Source organism: Chrysemys picta, chromosome 9, assembly GCF_011386835.1.
Source record: "Chrysemys picta bellii isolate R12L10 chromosome 9, ASM1138683v2, whole genome shotgun sequence".
NCBI lineage: Eukaryota > Metazoa > Chordata > Testudines > Emydidae > Chrysemys > Chrysemys picta.
The window spans coordinates 12335906-12354014 of NC_088799.1; the positions used below are offsets into that span (position 1 = coordinate 12335906).

An 18109-nucleotide genomic window follows, 5' to 3' on the forward strand; every position below is an offset into this window, starting at 1 on the left:
GTCCTATTTATTTACTTTTACTTCAGATTCCTTACTGCTGGTGTTCACCATGACTCCACTGGTGGAACCAGAATGGAGTGACATAACTGTGTAGGGGTTCTGCCCAGTGCAGCCACACAACACCAGGCATGGTGTGCTGGCTCATTGCTTAAAGGTCCGTTATCTGTAGAGTTTTTTTCCCTAATATAATGTTGTAGTTAATCCAGAAAATACACACACTATAAAATAATAGTACAAAAGAACAAGAATTCTTAACTTCTGTTTGAAGGTTTTCGTTCCATGGTGAACTGAGATTAATGATAGGCAAACATTTAAAGGTTCTGGGTTCAGTGTAGAGAATAGTCCAAAAGCTTGGGGACTCATTCAAATTCTTTAAGATTTACTACCTCCCCTTTCAACTCAGGGGCAGTCTCCCTCTCACCATCACCTACCTACCAACAGGCCCGGAAACTTCTTTATCTTTGAATTATTGCTCCCTTCTAAAACAGTGGCATCAGGATTTTCAATAAACGGCCTTGTTTGTTGGGATTTCCAAAGTATATGGTGTGTCCTGAATGAAAGTACTGGGGAAGCCCCAGTTTCAGTAGAGAGGCTCAAGAAAGGAGAGGCTACAGGGTTCCACCAACTCTTGTAGCTAGAGCCCCTGTTAAGGTGGGTTGGGGTGGGGGGGCGAGGAGGGAGAGGAGAAGACCCGTAGAACTCTGTCAGGGGCCTACCATTGGGGAGGGCTCATGGAGAGAAAGGAAGGGCTCACTAAATGGGGAAAACATTTGAATTTGGTTAGGACAGGAATGATGAACGTGCCCGGGAGACTTGAATTTTGCCTGAACTGGCTTATTGATCTCTAGTCGGATCTATTATACATGATGCTTCCATGATTATTCCATGAACGTGTTTCCAGCAATGGAGAAAGATACATATCTAAAAGTTTGATCCTGTAAGGTATCAGCTTCTTGCAGTAGAGGCCTTTTATATTTGTCAATTAAGCTATGTCAGACAAACAGATTTTGCATCAATTCTGGTGTCTTCACAATCTCTCTCGGGTCTTTGAGGTGGTTTAGCTGCAGCTTCCGCAGCTTGAGTGAAAAAAATCCATTTCCTCAGGAAGGGTCATAAAAACAAAGCAAGTGCTCAGAACAGGAGAAGGAGAACCTCTATTTATCACTAGGAATCCCTCTAGGTTCTAAAAATAGACTCTTGTAAGGCCTTAGCTAACGTATGAGAGACTATTTTTGACGGGGTCTTGCCCATTTTATGATACAATTCTTTGTTTTTAAATTATGCTAACACTGTTTAAAAAGAAACAAAAACTACTCAAAGCTCCAGATATTGTGTTTATGGAAAATTTCATAGGACTTCATAAGCGGTAGTCTAAACTTGCAATGTATGCAGTTGGATTTTTTTGCTGCAATCACTCATGTTTGAAATCATATTCATAAGTAGCTTACAAAAGGTTATTTCAAATGAAAGGCATATAACTTTTGGTCCCAGAGCCTCTGCTAGAGGCCTACCATGGCTTGTTTACTCACTATATATGATGATCACTCCAACTTTTGAGTAAAATTCCAGGCTTAACTGCAGAGAAATTAAATGATGACATATTCTATATAGTATTTCTCTCTGCATTTGTGACTGGTTGCCTTTTTATTATACTAAACTACAATTTTTGGAATGCACAGTTTTTCCTGGAATTTTTGTTGTTAATGACAGCTAACATTTGGTGTTATCTTTTCTGTGTGTTTTTTCTCTCCCCAAATTAGGATGGTACCTTGTTTGACGGTAGGCCAATAGAGTCTCTCTCACTGATAGATGCAGTAATGCCTGATGTGGTACAAACAAGACAACAGGCCTACAGAGATAAACTTGCACAACAACAGGCAGCAGCTGCTGCTGCTGCAGCTGCAACTAATCAACAGGGATCTGCGAAAAATGGAGAAAATACTGCAAATGGCGAGGAGAACGGAGCACACACTATAGCAAGTAAGTTGTGGCAGAAAAAGATCTCCATCTATGTACACAATTGTGTGGTTATATCCTTGTTCTAATAATAATAATACCTAGTTCTTAGATAATACTTTTCATCAGTAGATGCAGCCTCTTATTGTATCTGTAGTGTACCCCTCAGATAGTAAATGCATCCTTCAGATAAAGGGGCTTGGATCTGTAACTTCATCACTTGTGGAGAAGTTTATATGTGATATTTTAATAGTCAGTTTCTCTACAGTGTGTCGGAATAGAGACTTCTAAACTCTGGACCATCGGTACTGTAGGCCAGATTCTCATTTCCAACCTGGCTCCTTCGTGCCACTGGGGATTATTGCTGTAACTTGCCATCTGAGAATTCCCCCCAGGGTAGGGGAGCTCTCAGCTGGAATAAAGCCATCAGAGATGACTCCTCTGAGAACTGCTTCTCCCCACCCTCACCCCAGTACGGAGGATAGGAAGCAGGGAGGGCATAACTCGACTCACCAATCCTCAATTAGTTTAAGTTAGAGTAGTGCCTAGGTTACTCTGACTCATACCAGTGCCAGCACAGGGTCAGACTGGCCTATTCAATCAGGCACCTATAACCAGTTTCCTGGTGGCCACACCACGAAGATCACAACTGCAAAGGAGAAGAATCCAGCCTTGCATGGAAATTTAATATAAATCACTTTGATACCAAAAGATGTGTCTACCTTCTTGCAACAGTACAGATCAGTTTTCTTGATTCATTATTCAAAATTATTTGATGGGAATTCTTGCAAATTTTGTTTACTCAGTGGTTTAGTGTTGGAGCTGTGCTGTTTAGTTGTGATTGGTCACATAAATCATAGGTTTGGATAAGTTTACTCTTATAATCAGATTCATAGTGTGAAAGCTTACAGAAAAGAAATTTAGCTTTCTGCAAGCATTAATTGAAAGGCCCGATTACTTGAACGTTTTAGAAAAAGAATGCAATAGGGCAGAAAAGCAGCCAAAGGAAATTTTGACTGAATATTCGCTTAAAGCTTGTGCATTATTTGCCCAGCTTTACAGTTGCATTTTATTTTTTATTTTAGTTTTTCATTTATTTATCTATAATAAATGAATCTGAAAAAACAAACTGCCTCCATAAATTTTAGAAATTTCAAAACTCCATAGTAATATTTCCTTGTTAACTGTGAGTTGTAACCTCAAGCTTTAGAACTATTCTACTAAGCTAGTGTAAAAATATGATATACCAGCAACCCCTACTGGCTGGAACACCAAATCATATTGATATTGATTCTCTTCAGTCAATACAGTTTTTTATATGGTGCTCTAATAGCTTCTTCTCTTCTCTCTCTCACACAAGCACTGACACACACGCCGCTAAAACACCTTTACTATTAAATTTAAGCAATGTACAGTGGTTTTGTTTATACAGTGACTGCCATGGATAAATGTGGAGCAGTTTAATGTTTACCACTCTTCATATTCATCTTGGTTTTCTCCAAGAAAACTCTCTCTTGATGTGAAATAATATTTTTTAAAATAGAGAAGTATTGGTGGTAGCTGGCAGTAAAGCTGTTTTTTAATGATGAATTACCCAGAGTATATTTTACAGAATAATGAGGATTCAGTATACCTTCCACATGGAAAAGCAACATGTAATCATAATTTGACACTAGTTGTCAATATAAGATAAAAATCTCAGTTATCAGTATACCATGTATCAAGAAAACCAAATGTCTGCCTGTTAATTAAAATAATTTTTAGAAGTGAAGGGGCTGAAATGTTGATTTCACATTCATTTATAGCCATTAATTTAAAGTTTAAAATGCAGAAGTTTGATATTTCATGTACAGTAAAGGCAATTGATTTCACATTCATAAGATAGGAATCAGATTCTCTCTTTTATTCATCCATTTAGTACAAAGCCTGGCAAATAACGAGAGTTGCTTTTTTAAATACAGTTTTTACAGTGATTTTTCACAAGTGACTATTAACTTTGGTGTCAGTTTTTGGTGCCCAGTGTGAGACACCTTAAAGAGGCTTAAGGGAGGGCTTTTGGTGCTTTTTGTAATTCATGGTCCCTTTAAGGTTTCTCAAATTGGATATCTGAATCTGAAATCACTGTTACATTCAAAAATCTTAGCCTATAGGTTCTGTGAATTTACCCTTCCAGAATAAACCTACCAGTTAATATTCAGCAAATGAAATACATTACCCCAAGCTGTAAAAATCCAAACTCTCTTCTGTTGTTTTCCATAATTCAGATAATCATACGGATATGATGGAAGTGGATGGAGATGTTGAAATCCCTCCTAACAAAGCAGTGGTGCTGCGTGGTCATGAATCTGAAGTATTCATCTGCGCCTGGAACCCCGTTAGCGACCTTCTGGCCTCAGGGTATGTTTTCACAAAAGGAAGCAAAAATGGCAGTTCTCATTGCAACTGGGTATTCATATACTTTGCAAACACAGTACACTATGCCCCATAGACAGTACCTCTTCTGCCACTGTCTTGAAGTTCCTGACATTAGAACTTTTTTACCCCTAGGAACAATTTTCCCTACAAGGTATGAGTGCTTGGCAGCATCCAGCTGCCAGAAGATTTTCAGTGCACTCTGGTGAACTTTAAATGTTAGGGGATATATATAACTCTCTTGATAGTTAGATATCTAAATATATCTAACTATCAAGAGAGTTGAGTGCTTACTCCAAATACTGGGGGATGCTGTCCATCAACTATGCATCTCTGACTAACTGTCCTTCCCCAATATGGCTGGAGAAGGGGGGAAAGGAAGCCAATCAGATTCTCCCTATTCTAGTACCAGTGTGGTATTCACCCGTTTGTATTCACCCCCCCCCTTCATAGTTCCTACCCTCGGCCTCTTCTTTTGCCTCCTGAGGGGAGCTGAATGGCAGCTTCCAATGGCTGCCTCCCTCCTTGTGGCAGAAGAAGCAGAGTTGGTTTTCCATCCGCAGTGAAAACAATGGCCTTGCATTGCAAGGGTGAGAAATACAGCAAGGACACTCAGGACAAATATAAGACACCTGAGAAGGAGGATAAAAGCTGGAGACTCTCCAGCCGAGATCAGGACTGTTGCAAGTATGCCAACGCACTATGAGACCTTGAAGAAGGCACTGACTCTTGCTGTGTCTCATCTGTAAGATGGAATAGTAATACTTTTCCCACTTCACATGAATGTTGTGAAAATTAAATCATTTAATGTTCAGAACGCTCTATATAGTACATGTAAATCTATTACTTTGTACTAAAGACCAGTAGTGGTTGGATTTTTTTTCTAATAATCTTAAACAACCAATTTACCTAATCATTATCTCCCTTAGAAACTCAGTTATTATAGTTTCCAGTACTTGAGGTGTGTGTAATAATCTACAGAGGGTCCTGTGGCACCTTTAAGACTAACAGAAGTATTGAGAGCATAAGCTTTCGTGGGTAAGAATCTCACTTCTTCAGATGCAAGTCACAAGAAGTGAGGTTCTTACTCACGAAAGCTTATGCTACCAATACTTCTGTTAGTCTTTAAAGGTGCCACAGGACCCTCTGTTGCTTTTTACAGATTCAGACTAACACGGCTACCCCTCTGATACTTGTAATAATCTAGATATTCTGATGCTAGTTTATAGGGGGTGGGAAGATAACAATGTTAAGATTTGTTTGGGATAAATTGACAAATCTTACAGATCTGCTCTGTCAGAGCGGGGAAAGCCTGCAGAATAAAATTCTGACTGGAAACCAAACATGTATATGAGAAGTGAGACTGCTCCTATGCGTCTGATCACACCAGACTATTCTAACTGTCCCAGGAATGACTGTAATTGGGACCTGCTCTCAGATCTGACTTTTTTTTTCACTGATGTGTTTTTGAATGTTTTATGGAAAATATATTAACATATAACATTTTTAAAATCAAGTTTCTAAAGAGGATACCACACTATATGTCCGTGCTTCTTGAAGAGGACACTGTCTTTTCTGTTGTTATGAATTAATTTGATGTTATTTTGATTGCTTAGATCTGGAGATTCAACAGCACGGATATGGAACCTCAGTGAAAACAGCACCAGTGGCTCCACGCAGCTGGTACTCCGACACTGTATACGAGAAGGTGGGCAAGATGTACCAAGCAACAAAGATGTGACATCCCTGGATTGGAATGTAAGTGGAAATTACAAATGCTTGAAATAACCTTAGAAAAAAATGCAATTTTGCACAGTCAAATGCTAAGGGTACATCTGGACTGGGGCTGAGGTGTCATTTCCCATTTGGATAGATGAATGCATGCTAGGTTTGCTCAAGCTAACATGCTGCTAAAAATGGCAGCGCAGCCGCAGTGGGACAAACTAACCACCCGTACCTAGAGTCTGAGGTACATACAGCACGTGGGCACAACGGCAGTGGTTAGTGAAGACGCTGTCTACGCCAACGGAAGAGCTTCTCCTGCCAACAGAGATACTCCACCTCCCCGAGAGGCAATAGCAGTGGGAGAATGCCATCGACACAGCGCTGTCTACACCAGGAGTTCAGTTGGTATAACTGTGTCACTTAGGGATGTGGATTTTCTGCACCCCTGAGAGACATAGATATACTGATAAAAAGAACAGGAGTACTTGTGGCACCTTAGAGACTAACAAATTTATTAGAGCATAATAAATTTGTTAGTCTCTAAGGTGCCACAAGTACTCCTGTTCTTTTTACGGATACAGACTAACACGGTTGCTACTCTGAAACCTGTCATAGATATACTGATGTAAGCCTGCAGTGTAGACCAAGCCTTAGTTAGCATTGGCAGCTAGCTCACCCAGGCCACAACAGCTACACTGCTACTGTTAGCGCATTAGCTTGATCATCTATCCAAGCTGGAAATTACACCTCTGGTTGCAGCATGGACATATCCTAAATGACAAGGGCTTTGCACCTTCTGTTATTGCTGTTAAGTGCTTCTATTTTAGAGTCACATCGGAATTATATTTTTGTTTTATTGTATGCATCTCTCTTTAATATACTGCAGGCTCTGGACTAAATAGCATGACCCTTATGCAAAACATTTTCTATTTGAAGTTTGCTCTGTGCCCCTTAGTTTTGAATTGTATAATAAATGTAATAACTTTTTTGCTGACAGAGTGAAGGTACACTTCTAGCAACCGGGTCGTATGATGGATTTGCAAGGATATGGACTAAAGACGGTAATTGAAATGCTTTACATTTTCATTATATTTTTCTGCGTAGTGCCTCACTACATGTTTCTCTCATTTCTTGAATGTAATAATTTCAATGTAAATTTTCAGGTAATCTTGCCAGCACCTTAGGGCAACATAAAGGACCTATATTTGCATTAAAATGGAACAAGAAAGGAAACTTCATTTTAAGTGCCGGAGTGGACAAGGTGAGATAATTATTGGCTAAATAAATTATTTATTTCATGATTAAATTATGCGTGACAAACACTAAATAAGAATTTGGTAAGCAGTTAGAAGATAATAAAGTCATAGAAAGTATGGATTTATAAAGAACCAATTGTGCTAGATAAACTTGATTATGTGATGTAGAGTTGGAAAATTAGTTGATGATTTGAATGCAGTGGATAAAATGGGCCTGGTTCTCTTTGTTATAACAATGTAAGTCGAAAGTAACTCCCCTGAAGTCAGTGGCATTATACCAGTGTAAAACCAATGTATCTAGGATTTATTTTCTGAGGTACAGTATCTCGAAAAACGGAAGAATGAAAATGGCAATGTATCTAAATGTGGGGAAGTGGCCTGTGCAGTGCAGCGGCAATCATTGCTGAATCAGGTTTTAGACCACATCTTTAAGAAAATTAAAGGAAGAGGTAAAAGCTGTTTCTGAATTGAGAGGTTTTTCAGACAGTAGTTAGAACAGGGAGGTATTGAAGAGTAAAAACATAAAGGACGGAGAGGGATTGTTTAGGATTTTCTGGGCTTATAACTCAGAGTGGGGGTACAAAATTGTGCAAAGGTAAATGCAGGCTTTGCTATCAGGAAAAATTTGATTCGATCCAGTTGGATTGTGAATGATCTCCCAAAAGAGGAGGTAGAAGCCTCATTGCTTCAATCATTTAAAACTCAACTGGAGAATGCAATTGAGAATATAGTGTAAGAAAATATTCTGCATTGTCTGGGAGATGGAAAGAGTCATGTATTCAGTGAACTAACTTCTGTAAGAAAATATCAGGCCTGTTCATGCTTCTATTGAATGCAGTGACAAAATCCTCACTAACTTCTGTCACAGTAGAATCAGGCCCATAGGATATAATATAATTATTTTTAAAATATGTTTATTTTGCCATGATAGTTGACTTACTCATTTGAAATATTTGTATAGCAGAAAGATGCCAGAGTATTGGCAAACTGCTTAAAGAAGAGTTTAGAAGAAGGTAACAGAAATAATTTAGTAGCTGAAGAGTTTGATTTATGAGAATAGATTTAAAAGCTATAAATATATATAGCTCTTCTAAGTGTTAGTAACAGAGAGCACATAATGGCCTACAAATATTTGAAGTTAAAGAAATTATTTACAATAAGACAAAAAGGTATAATTATGAGTAATGTGATTAAGTTAAAAGGGGGAAAAATTAAGATGCAGTGAGGAAGTGCTTGCTTCCTGGTAATTAAAATATATTAGGGTAGTCTTTGAAAGGAAGTGGTAGAAGACCCATTGTTTGGGACTTGTGAAACTAGACTTGATAAAACACTAGAAAATGTATAATAGTGACCAATCCTGGCCAGCAGGAAGATGAGAGTAGAGGACCTAATAGACGTTAATGATGGAAAAGACCTATGATTTGTAGCAGTTTTACAAGTTTGTTTATTTTTTAACTCAGACCACAATTATTTGGGATGCCCATACCGGAGAAGCCAAGCAGCAGTTTCCCTTTCATTCTGGTAAGTACTTCTCTGCAGGTGACAGCTCAGAATGGTCAAAAACAGAACAAAAAGTTTTAAAACATTAACGTGATGGGCTTTTTCAAATCTAATATACCTATTTATAGCTTTTTAATTTGGATCTGACAACACACAAACTGTCTGAGTAATATATCTTTGAAAAACAAATTTTGTGTGTGTCTGCTACCATCATTGATAACCTGTATTATGTTGTATGTGGTGAAAAACTATAATAGAGATGTATTATTGTAAACTGGCATGTCCCTCTTGCTAAATGAAACGTTAATGAAAACTAACTTTCATATCATCTGTGTGGGTTTATTTAAGAACTTACCCAAAATTAAGATCTGTTTGTGTTTTATATCTTTATTTATGATCCAGAATTTAAAATAGATTTATTTAAAAACCAAAACAGACAAGTCCATTTCATTATTTCTTTTACCCCTGGTGGCTTGGGAGATGGAGCAGAGGAAGCAAAGAATATGTCATTTGGTATCTGTTCCGAACTCCCTCATATTCCCACCTTTTTTGAGTCCCCTAACTTCATGGACTTAATGGCGTGGCAACAACAGGAGGGGTCACTACTGTAAAGCACAATAATGTAAAGCATTCACGGCTACTTGGGAGGAGCTGGGAGTGGTATTTGCAATGAGCTTCCAGCTCCTGCCAGCTGGGGTGCAAGGACCATGATTATGTCTCAAATTTGGATCGATTCATAGTGGCTTATTGTGCTATTAGACATCAATGTCTGTCTTGCCTTCTGTAGAATTGTTTCATTTCAGATGTGTTCCCTGTTTTGATTCTTTCCTATTAAACTTAATTTCATGTGTCTACATTAAACTGCATTTGCTGGTTACATTTCCCACTGCTCTAACATGTTTAAAACCCTTTGTTAATTCTTTTAACTTGATTTAGTCACTCCCTGTTGGCATTTGTTCCAAGTTACAAAGCGGCTGCGCTGAAGATTCACAAATCAAACCTTTCCAAAGTATATATCTTAACTTAAATATCTCTCCTTGTTTTTCTAGCACCAGCATTAGATGTTGACTGGCAGAGTAACAACACATTTGCTTCTTGCAGCACAGATATGTGTATTCATGTCTGTAAATTAGGACAAGATAGACCCATCAAAACCTTCCAGGGTCACACAGTAAGTAGTGACTTGGTTTCTATATACTGAATGAAGTTTTAAAATCTCCTTATTACTTAATTTGTTGGAAAATGTGTGTTTGCTATTTGATAGTATCAGTATATTAGTAGGTTTCAGAGTAGCAGCCGTGTTAGTCTGTATCCGCAAAAAGAACAGGAGTACTTGTGGCACCTTAGAGACTAACAAATTTATTAGAGCATAAGCTTTTGTGGACTACAGCCCACTTCATCCGAAGAAGTGGGCTGTAGTCCACGAAAGCTTATGCTCTAATAAATTTGTTAGGCTCTAAGGTGCCACAAGTACTCCTGTTCTTCTTTTTGAGTATATTAGTAGTAGTATTAATCCGAGATGGGGGCTGTATTGTGCTACGCACTGTATGGTATATAACAGCCAACCAGTCCTTGGCAAGAGACAATAGGTGGCTACCGCAAACGGGGTAGGATGTACAAGGTAACAGTGAAACATTTATGATTGGAGTAATCAGCAGTCACAGCACACCAGCTGCCTTACCATTGTCAAGTGATTAAGCACCACAACATAGGTGAACTTCAAAGAGAGATTTGAAGGAGAGTAATGTGATGGCTTTGAGATGCACCCGTGCAGAAGAAGGCACAAAGGTGCTTTGGGAAAATTTGACTGTTGGGCGATAAGGGTTGGTATTACTGGTGGAGTGGAAACGGGAGTTGATAGTATTTTGAAATGTAACTGTACAAGTACTCCTATTTACTGTCTAACTTTATTTTTGTAAGCTGTCGTTTATAATGGAAACAAAGACTTCCACTTTATTTTCTTTATTCAATTTTAGAATGAAGTAAATGCAATCAAATGGGATCCGACTGGTAATCTTCTGGCATCCTGTTCTGATGACATGACTTTAAAGGTAACTGCAGTTTTGGGCAATAGTACATTTTTATAGCTATTGTACACTGCAACCTCTGTGTGTGTTTGTAGAGATCTACCATGTGCACTACTAGCCTTGTTGTTTTCGTAATTCAGTAATTTTAACGTCATTATTTCATTCTTTAACATTTGTCCTTTTTTAAAAACCTGACTCAGACATTTCTAAAATATCTCTATTCGTTAAAAACAGTCTTTCATCCAAAGGGCCCGGCCCTGTGAACTTATGCATTGACTTCACGGGAATTTGAGTATAATTTACTATACACATGTAGCGGTTTACAGGATCAGGCCCATTAATAATTGTGCTATCACTTACACTTGTGGTTATAGAAACATTGCTCAGTCTTGCTCAAAGAGAAATGTTACAATCAATGTAGTGTACGATTTATGTAGGGCCAGGCTGTAGCTAGCTCCTGTGCTGGCTTTCTTCATAACTGTCTTAATATTATTAGTAGTACTATCATAGCACCTAGAGCTCCGGGTATGGACCAGGCCCTCATTGTGCGAGGTGCTGCTCAAATACAGAACAGAAAGGCAGCCCCTGTCCAAAGAGCTTTACCATTTAAGTATTAGGCAAGAGATAGATGGAAACAGACAGAGTGATGGGGAAGTACAAGGAAACAAGGAGGCAGTATTGATCATCATGACAGGCAGTGGATTCAGCCTATCCTTTATTAGGTTTTTCTGTAGGCACCATGGCAGAGGAGAGTTTTAAGGAGGCATTTGAAGGATGATAATGAGTTAGTTTTGCGGATGTTTACGGAGACCTTCTCCCATGCACATGGGGCAGTGTGAGAAAAACCATAAAGGTGCTTGATTGAGAATTTAACAAGTGAGCAGTAGCGTCTTTCGTCATGCAACCTGTCTATTCCACAGTCTGCCTCCTATGCAAATACCAGTAAATGGGTCTAAAAAGACATTCTCAACATGGCCACGTTTACCATATTGCTTGCTACCCAGTTTCCCTGAAAGATTGTCTGCAGTCCTCTGGCCTTACTGACTCAACAGGACTCCTTGTTATGCACATGAATAATTCACAGCTGCATGACGCCTTACAATACAGCTTGTTTAACTGGGGGAAATTATGGAACTAAATAGATTAGTATGAAGGGTCTGCCATTGCATTAGGAGTCCAAGCTTAGATACCACGGTGGTAGGTACCATAGAAAAACTGAAGATGGACTTGAATGCCCCGACCATTCTCATTTTAGAGTTGATGCTTTCCAGTATCATTTCATTTACTCACCTCATTATGTTAAGCTGATGACAGGTGTTTTAGGAACCCGTCTGCTATTACATTCCATACACTTAAGCACAAAAGACCTGATGTTGCAAAGTATATGAGAGTGGGCACCACCATACTTCAGTCTCCATGAAGGATAGGTTAAGATACCCTTCCTTACATTGAATAATATCTTACTTTACAAGGAATCCCCCTGAAGTTAGTAGAACTATTTATGGAGTTAAGATGTAGCTAAACCAGAGTCAGAGTATGAGAACCTGGCCTTTAATGTTGTTTTATATTTGTTAATACAGAGGTCACAGTCCCTTCAGATTCTCTCTAAATACACTTTGATCATTATGGCTCTAATTGTGATGTAACTGGGATTTTGGATGTACTCTTACAACACATCAATGCTTTTTCTTTTACTAAGACTTTATATAACATAAATATGCAAATAAATACTGCAAATGTTTCAAACCAGGACAACTCTGTTGTTTATATTTTATTTTTTTATTAGAAGGGCCTAGTGTACTCTGTAGCTCATTCTCGATGTAGAGCCTTTCACGTCCAGGTTGCTGCTTCACATCTAAACCAAATTGACAGCAATCTCTTCATTTCACAAGCTGTTTGATGGTCTCGTGGTCTTCCACTGTATTTGCTATTGGATAGATATCCCCATCATTATTCCCCCTCCCCCCCATTGCAGTTAGCACACTTATTGGCCTTTCCCAAGGAGTGAACCGGGAAGAAGATTGAACTACTCATGTTTAGAGGTGGTGTTTCCAGGTTATGCTTGAGCCACCTGGATATGGCGGTAAGGGGAGCCTTGGACTGATGATGCCAATGTGTTTTCAAACCGGTGGATAAAATGAAGACTTTAGTCTCTAAGGTTTCTCATACAGAAACTTTTTTACTGGTGCTGAACGTTCTTCACAATGAGGGAAAATAAACTAGATTTTATTTTTTGATCCAGCCGTTTTAAATCAGAAATATAATAAAATCTTTCCTCTCTTCCCTCCCGGTGCCCGCTGTCTTTAAAGGGATTCTGATTCAGGAAAGCATCTTAACTCTAAACACATGTTTAAGTGCTGGCCATAACAGAGATGGACTTAGGAGTATGTTTAAATGCTTTCCTGAGTCACGGCTAAAGTGAGGCGAGCTAAAATGATACCAAATTAGATATCATTAAAGGAAAAAAATTGCACTTGTACAAATAATTTGAATGAATATCAAGTTTCAAATGTATGCAAAGCTTTATGAATGCTCCCAAACCCGTTTTTGTAATGAAAACACAAACCCTTAAAGGAATACTTTGTTTGTTTGTTTTTGTTTTATTATTTGTATTATGATCGCATGTAGGAGCCCTACTCATGGATTGGGATCCTATTGTGCTGTACAAACCCAGAACAAAAAGGTGATCCCTGTAAAGTCTTATTACCCCACCAAGTCAAACACCTTAACGGTTTTCCATTATGCATATATTATTCTGTTTGAAGAAGTATATTTCCCCAATATCCTTTTCTGCACCCTACCATAGTAGCACAAAGTCTATTTAAAAACAAAGCTCAGTGATAACCATGATAATCAGTTCATACAACTTTGACACAAACACCACAATATGCTCGCTGTATCTTAGCACATGTCCATTGACTTCAGTGGTCTTTGGATTGGACTCGCAATGAGCATGCATGCATTTGTTGAGATAGGAAATATTGCATGTCACTCCTTTGTTTATTTTTTAACCCCATGCTGTACTGATAACTTAAAGAAAACATACACCTGTCTCCACTGTAAAGCAACCAGTGATGGTGTATGATTTGGGTGGCCTAAAAAGCTGTCAGTTGGGCCTTGTTAGCTGTGAGCAAGGAAGAGGGTGGGAGAATCCGTATGTTCTAGTGTAGTGTTTAATACCCTAAACATAATCTGTTTTTTCCTTCCATTTTTACCCTAGATCTGGAGTATGAAACAAGATAGTTGTGTCCATGATTTACAAGCACACAACAAAGAAATTTATACTATCAAATGGAGTCCTACAGGACCAGGAACAAACAATCCAAATGCCAATCTTATGTTAGCAAGGTAATATTTAATCCTTTTATCATACCAGTCAAGAAGTTGACAATTCCCCCTACCCCCCTCCCTTCTGCCCCCCTCCTTTTTCGCCTTCTGTAAATGTATGTTAGCACTAACTGGACCTCTACTTTAGGAGATACTCTGGCATTAAAGAAGAGATTTTCCCATCAAAGGGGAAAAAAATGAATAAAATTGAAATGTAATCCATCTGTTTTTCCTTTGGCAGTGCATCCTTTGATTCTACTGTTAGGTTATGGGATGTAGACAGAGGAATTTGCATCCACACTTTAACGAAACATCAAGAACCTGTGTACAGTGTAGCTTTCAGCCCTGATGGCAGGTACCTGGCCAGTGGCTCTTTTGACAAATGTGTTCACATCTGGAATACACAGGTACATGCTGTTTTTATATGAGCCAGTTTGTTTGATTGGTGTGTTTCAGACTTATTCAGTGAATCATATATTGTTCTAAAGCTGTTTCAGCTGCTGTAGCTTTGTATATTCAATATAAATATTAAATATAGTATGTGAAAGTAGCTTTCTTCAGTTCAAATGGGTCTCTCTGCAAATTTTTGACAAGGTAAAACTTAGAACTTAAAATATGACTTCTCTGTGTAAACCACAAACTAATTCTCACAGACGTGTTTATTCAGTGTCACAACTTCAGCATAAGGATTCAACACACACGCATACGCTGGGTTCTGAAAAGTATAAATAGCTGACTTGTTCATACATAGTTATAGCTATTATCCAAAGCAGCTACAGTCAGTGATATATGATGTTGTTGCATGTTTTGGATCCAGTTCCAGAAAAGAATAACTGTATATCCAGAAATTCTGAACTGTAATTGCTGTTTTGCAAGGAGACCTCTGTACTAGAATATCCTGGTATACAGGATAACAGAGTTTGGTAAATGCTTTAACATGATGCTTAAGTTGCACGTGAGATCTTAAATGGATCATTTCCCCGGGGAGAATTTCACCCTTTAAAAGTAACCGGGAAGTTCTACATATTGTACAAACTCTACTTACTCGTGTGCATTTTATTATTCTAATTGCATATTTTTCCCCCCCGTGTAGACAGGTGCTTTAGTTCACAGTTATCGGGGAACAGGAGGGATTTTTGAGGTTTGCTGGAATGCAGCAGGAGACAAAGTTGGAGCAAGTGCTTCAGATGGTTCAGTAAGTATAGTAGAACAATCGCCAACATTTCTTACACATGTATATTTTTTAGACAGTCGGATAGGCTGGAGGACTGTTGACTAAACGGAGAGAAATTGTGCTTATTCTGAGGAAGAATGAGTACAAATAGCCAATTATCTATAATTTTACCTATAAAATGTGGCATAAAGCTGCACTTGTTTTCCACTCAAATGAACATCCGAAATTAAGGCAAGGTTGGAAGTTGTCTCTCTTGGTCACAGGGGTTTTGTGAAGTGTAATCCATTTCGATTTGTCAAGTCCTTTAAAATTGTCAGATGCAAGTGTGAAATATTACGATTTTGAGCCAGGAGAGGCTATAAAACAATATGTGCTATAGAAATATGTACATAATAACTGGTCTGTTCATTTCAGTGTGGAAACTAGTTGCTTGCAACCTGTTTCATTTCAAGAGAACTGATCAGTGTAGGGGGGCATTTTTTTATATCTGATATGAATGAAGTATCATTTGAGTTGCTATTGAGAATTAAACGAAGACAAATTAAACTAATTTCTGAGCACTCATTGGTTACAAGTCCCTTTATACAAGTAACATTTTGCTTACATTGTTTGGAGTGCCCAGGAGATGAGCTCCGAAATTCTAATGAAGCATGAATCTGCCCTTTCTTCCCTGTAGCAGTGTGACAAAGTGTAGCCTTCCAGTTCTTTTGATGTCAACCTGCAACAACACTGCATTAAAAATATTCATGTGTGACTCTGCACAGCAGCCAGGCAAACCATGACTTCTTAATGTCATGGGTTAATAAGAAAGGAGAGAGACAGGGATCAAGCCCAGCACAAATCAGAAATAAGAATGTTGGGTAAGAGCTATTCTGGGCATGTACTCTGGGAGTTGGTAGCTTGAAGGAGTGCCATAAGTCAGTCAGTAAGTGAGAGAAGCTAACCTGGTACCTTCACAGTCCAGAGACTCAAATGATCTGATAGCCCACATTCCAAAGAGTCTGCATGTTCCCTCCCCCTAGCTTCTGACACATACATATAGATATAGAAAGAAAGAGCACAGTTGGGGAAAGGCAGGATTCTCTCTCTGATACCAGGAAGTATTCCTTCAAGCAATGAAGTCAAGTGCCTTCCAGTTAAATCTTTCTGGATGATAGAAAATGATCCTTTCAGACCCTTTAAGGGGACATTTGATAAAGTAAATAAACTGAGGACAACTTTTGGGAAGGCCTGAACCACGACAAACCAATCTATTTTGAACAGAAAGTGGGCAGCTCTCTTGAGTACAAAAAAAAATGAAACCGCATTGCAGAGGCTTCATCTCAGTGAAAGAAAGTTTTCATACTGTCTGCATCATGTAAAAAAGGGTAGCCGGCATTTTGGTATCTCTAGGAAAGTGTCGGAAGCCCTAAATTATCTACTGGGAACGTGTAGGGATTTATCCTCTACTTATCCTAAAGGGGAGATAATTTGAATATATTCAGTCAAAATTTACAGATATCTCCCCATTAAGTTCATGTGTCATGTGACGCTAGTTTTAATTGAACATTTAAAAAACTATTATTTCTACTGTCTCTGGTGAGGTTTGTTAGTAAAATGATATCTTTAAACCCACCCACAGCTTCCCCGCTAATCCAGAGCTAGTTATACCATAAACTGGGTGATAATGAAACAAATGAAGAACGCAAATGTAGTTTACATGTGGTTTTCTTTTTCTGGTAGGGTAGCCTCAATTTGTAGACATGAAGGAACTCCAGGCTCTAGCAATTGATCCATCTTCTGATTAGATTATAATAGGAAACTGTGTACTATTAGATGTTCTTTTCTTGACTGGTCCAATCTGTTCTCATATTTTCACCCTCCCACAATGCAGATTTAATGAGATCTTGCAGTACTTCACAAATTGGCTCCAGATAGATTCCTTGGCTTTTAACTACCACATATTAGGCAAAACAATTCACAGTATCTTTTTTTGTTGTTTTTGTTGGTTTCCCATAACAAAAAAGAAACCGTTGAAGTTCCAATTAGGTCTTGTTTTGAATGACTGGGATATAACCATGTTAATCCCTTGGGTTTTTTTTAATCTGGAGAAGCAAAATCCATATAAAACCCCTCATTTAACCATTGTGTGTCTTTACATGCTAATGAATTCTCCATGTGCAAAAAATGCAGTAGTTCAATATCATTGTCATTTATGAGCAACTTTTGCTTTTGCATAGGAATGACCTGAGACTAGCTATTTTTGTCACAATATTCTGGTGAATCCCATGGCGGTGATTATTATATGTATTAGCAAAGCATTCAGAGACCCTTAATATGGCCTTAGTGTGCTGGGAATTGTACAAACATAAAAGAAAAAAGATCGACCTTGCTACAAAGAGCTTGCGATTTAAAGAAGGACAAGATGCAACAGTGGGGTGTAGAACACCACAGGGGTTGGGGATTGTGGAACAGAAGACAAGGATGGCAGTACTAGGAGCACTTGGTTACACGTTATTAGCACAGCACACGGCAAAAAAATTTGCCACTTTTTAACCAAATGGGCACCAGGAGAAATACACAGGGAATAACAACGTAAAAGGTAACTTTTCAATAACACCTAAATCACATTTAAAAAAATTACTTAGGTACTTAGAAGCCTCAGTGTCCATAAAAGTCAATGGGACTTTGGCTGCTAAATCACTTAGGTGCTTTTGAAAATTTTCCCCAGAATCATTTGGTTTTGTCTATTG

At 38.4% G+C, this 18109-nt stretch overlaps 1 protein-coding gene across 16 annotated transcripts in view; it reads left to right on the plus strand.

The window, feature by feature from the left end:
* The window catches only part of TBL1XR1 (TBL1X/Y related 1), a 173384-nt gene that overhangs the window by 149783 nt on the left and 5492 nt on the right, over positions 1-18109 (plus strand). For 10 of the 16 annotated variants that reach the window (XM_008170662.4, XM_042853774.2, XM_042853779.2 and 7 more), the window contains 11 exons: positions 1761-1980; positions 4221-4353; positions 5985-6126; positions 7091-7154; positions 7257-7354; positions 8810-8870; positions 9899-10020; positions 10826-10900; positions 14097-14224; positions 14445-14610; positions 15297-15398. In XM_008170662.4, the coding sequence (XP_008168884.1) occupies positions 1761-1980; positions 4221-4353; positions 5985-6126; positions 7091-7154; positions 7257-7354; positions 8810-8870; positions 9899-10020; positions 10826-10900; positions 14097-14224; positions 14445-14610; positions 15297-15398 (1311 nt within the window). Of the gene's footprint in view, positions 1-26; positions 155-1760; positions 1981-4220; positions 4354-5984; positions 6127-7090; positions 7155-7256; positions 7355-8809; positions 8871-9898; positions 10021-10825; positions 10901-14096; positions 14229-14444; positions 14611-15296; positions 15399-18109 lie in introns of those variants that run through there. The other 6 variants (XM_065557721.1, XM_065557722.1, XM_065557723.1 and 3 more) reach the window with 2 other exon arrangements.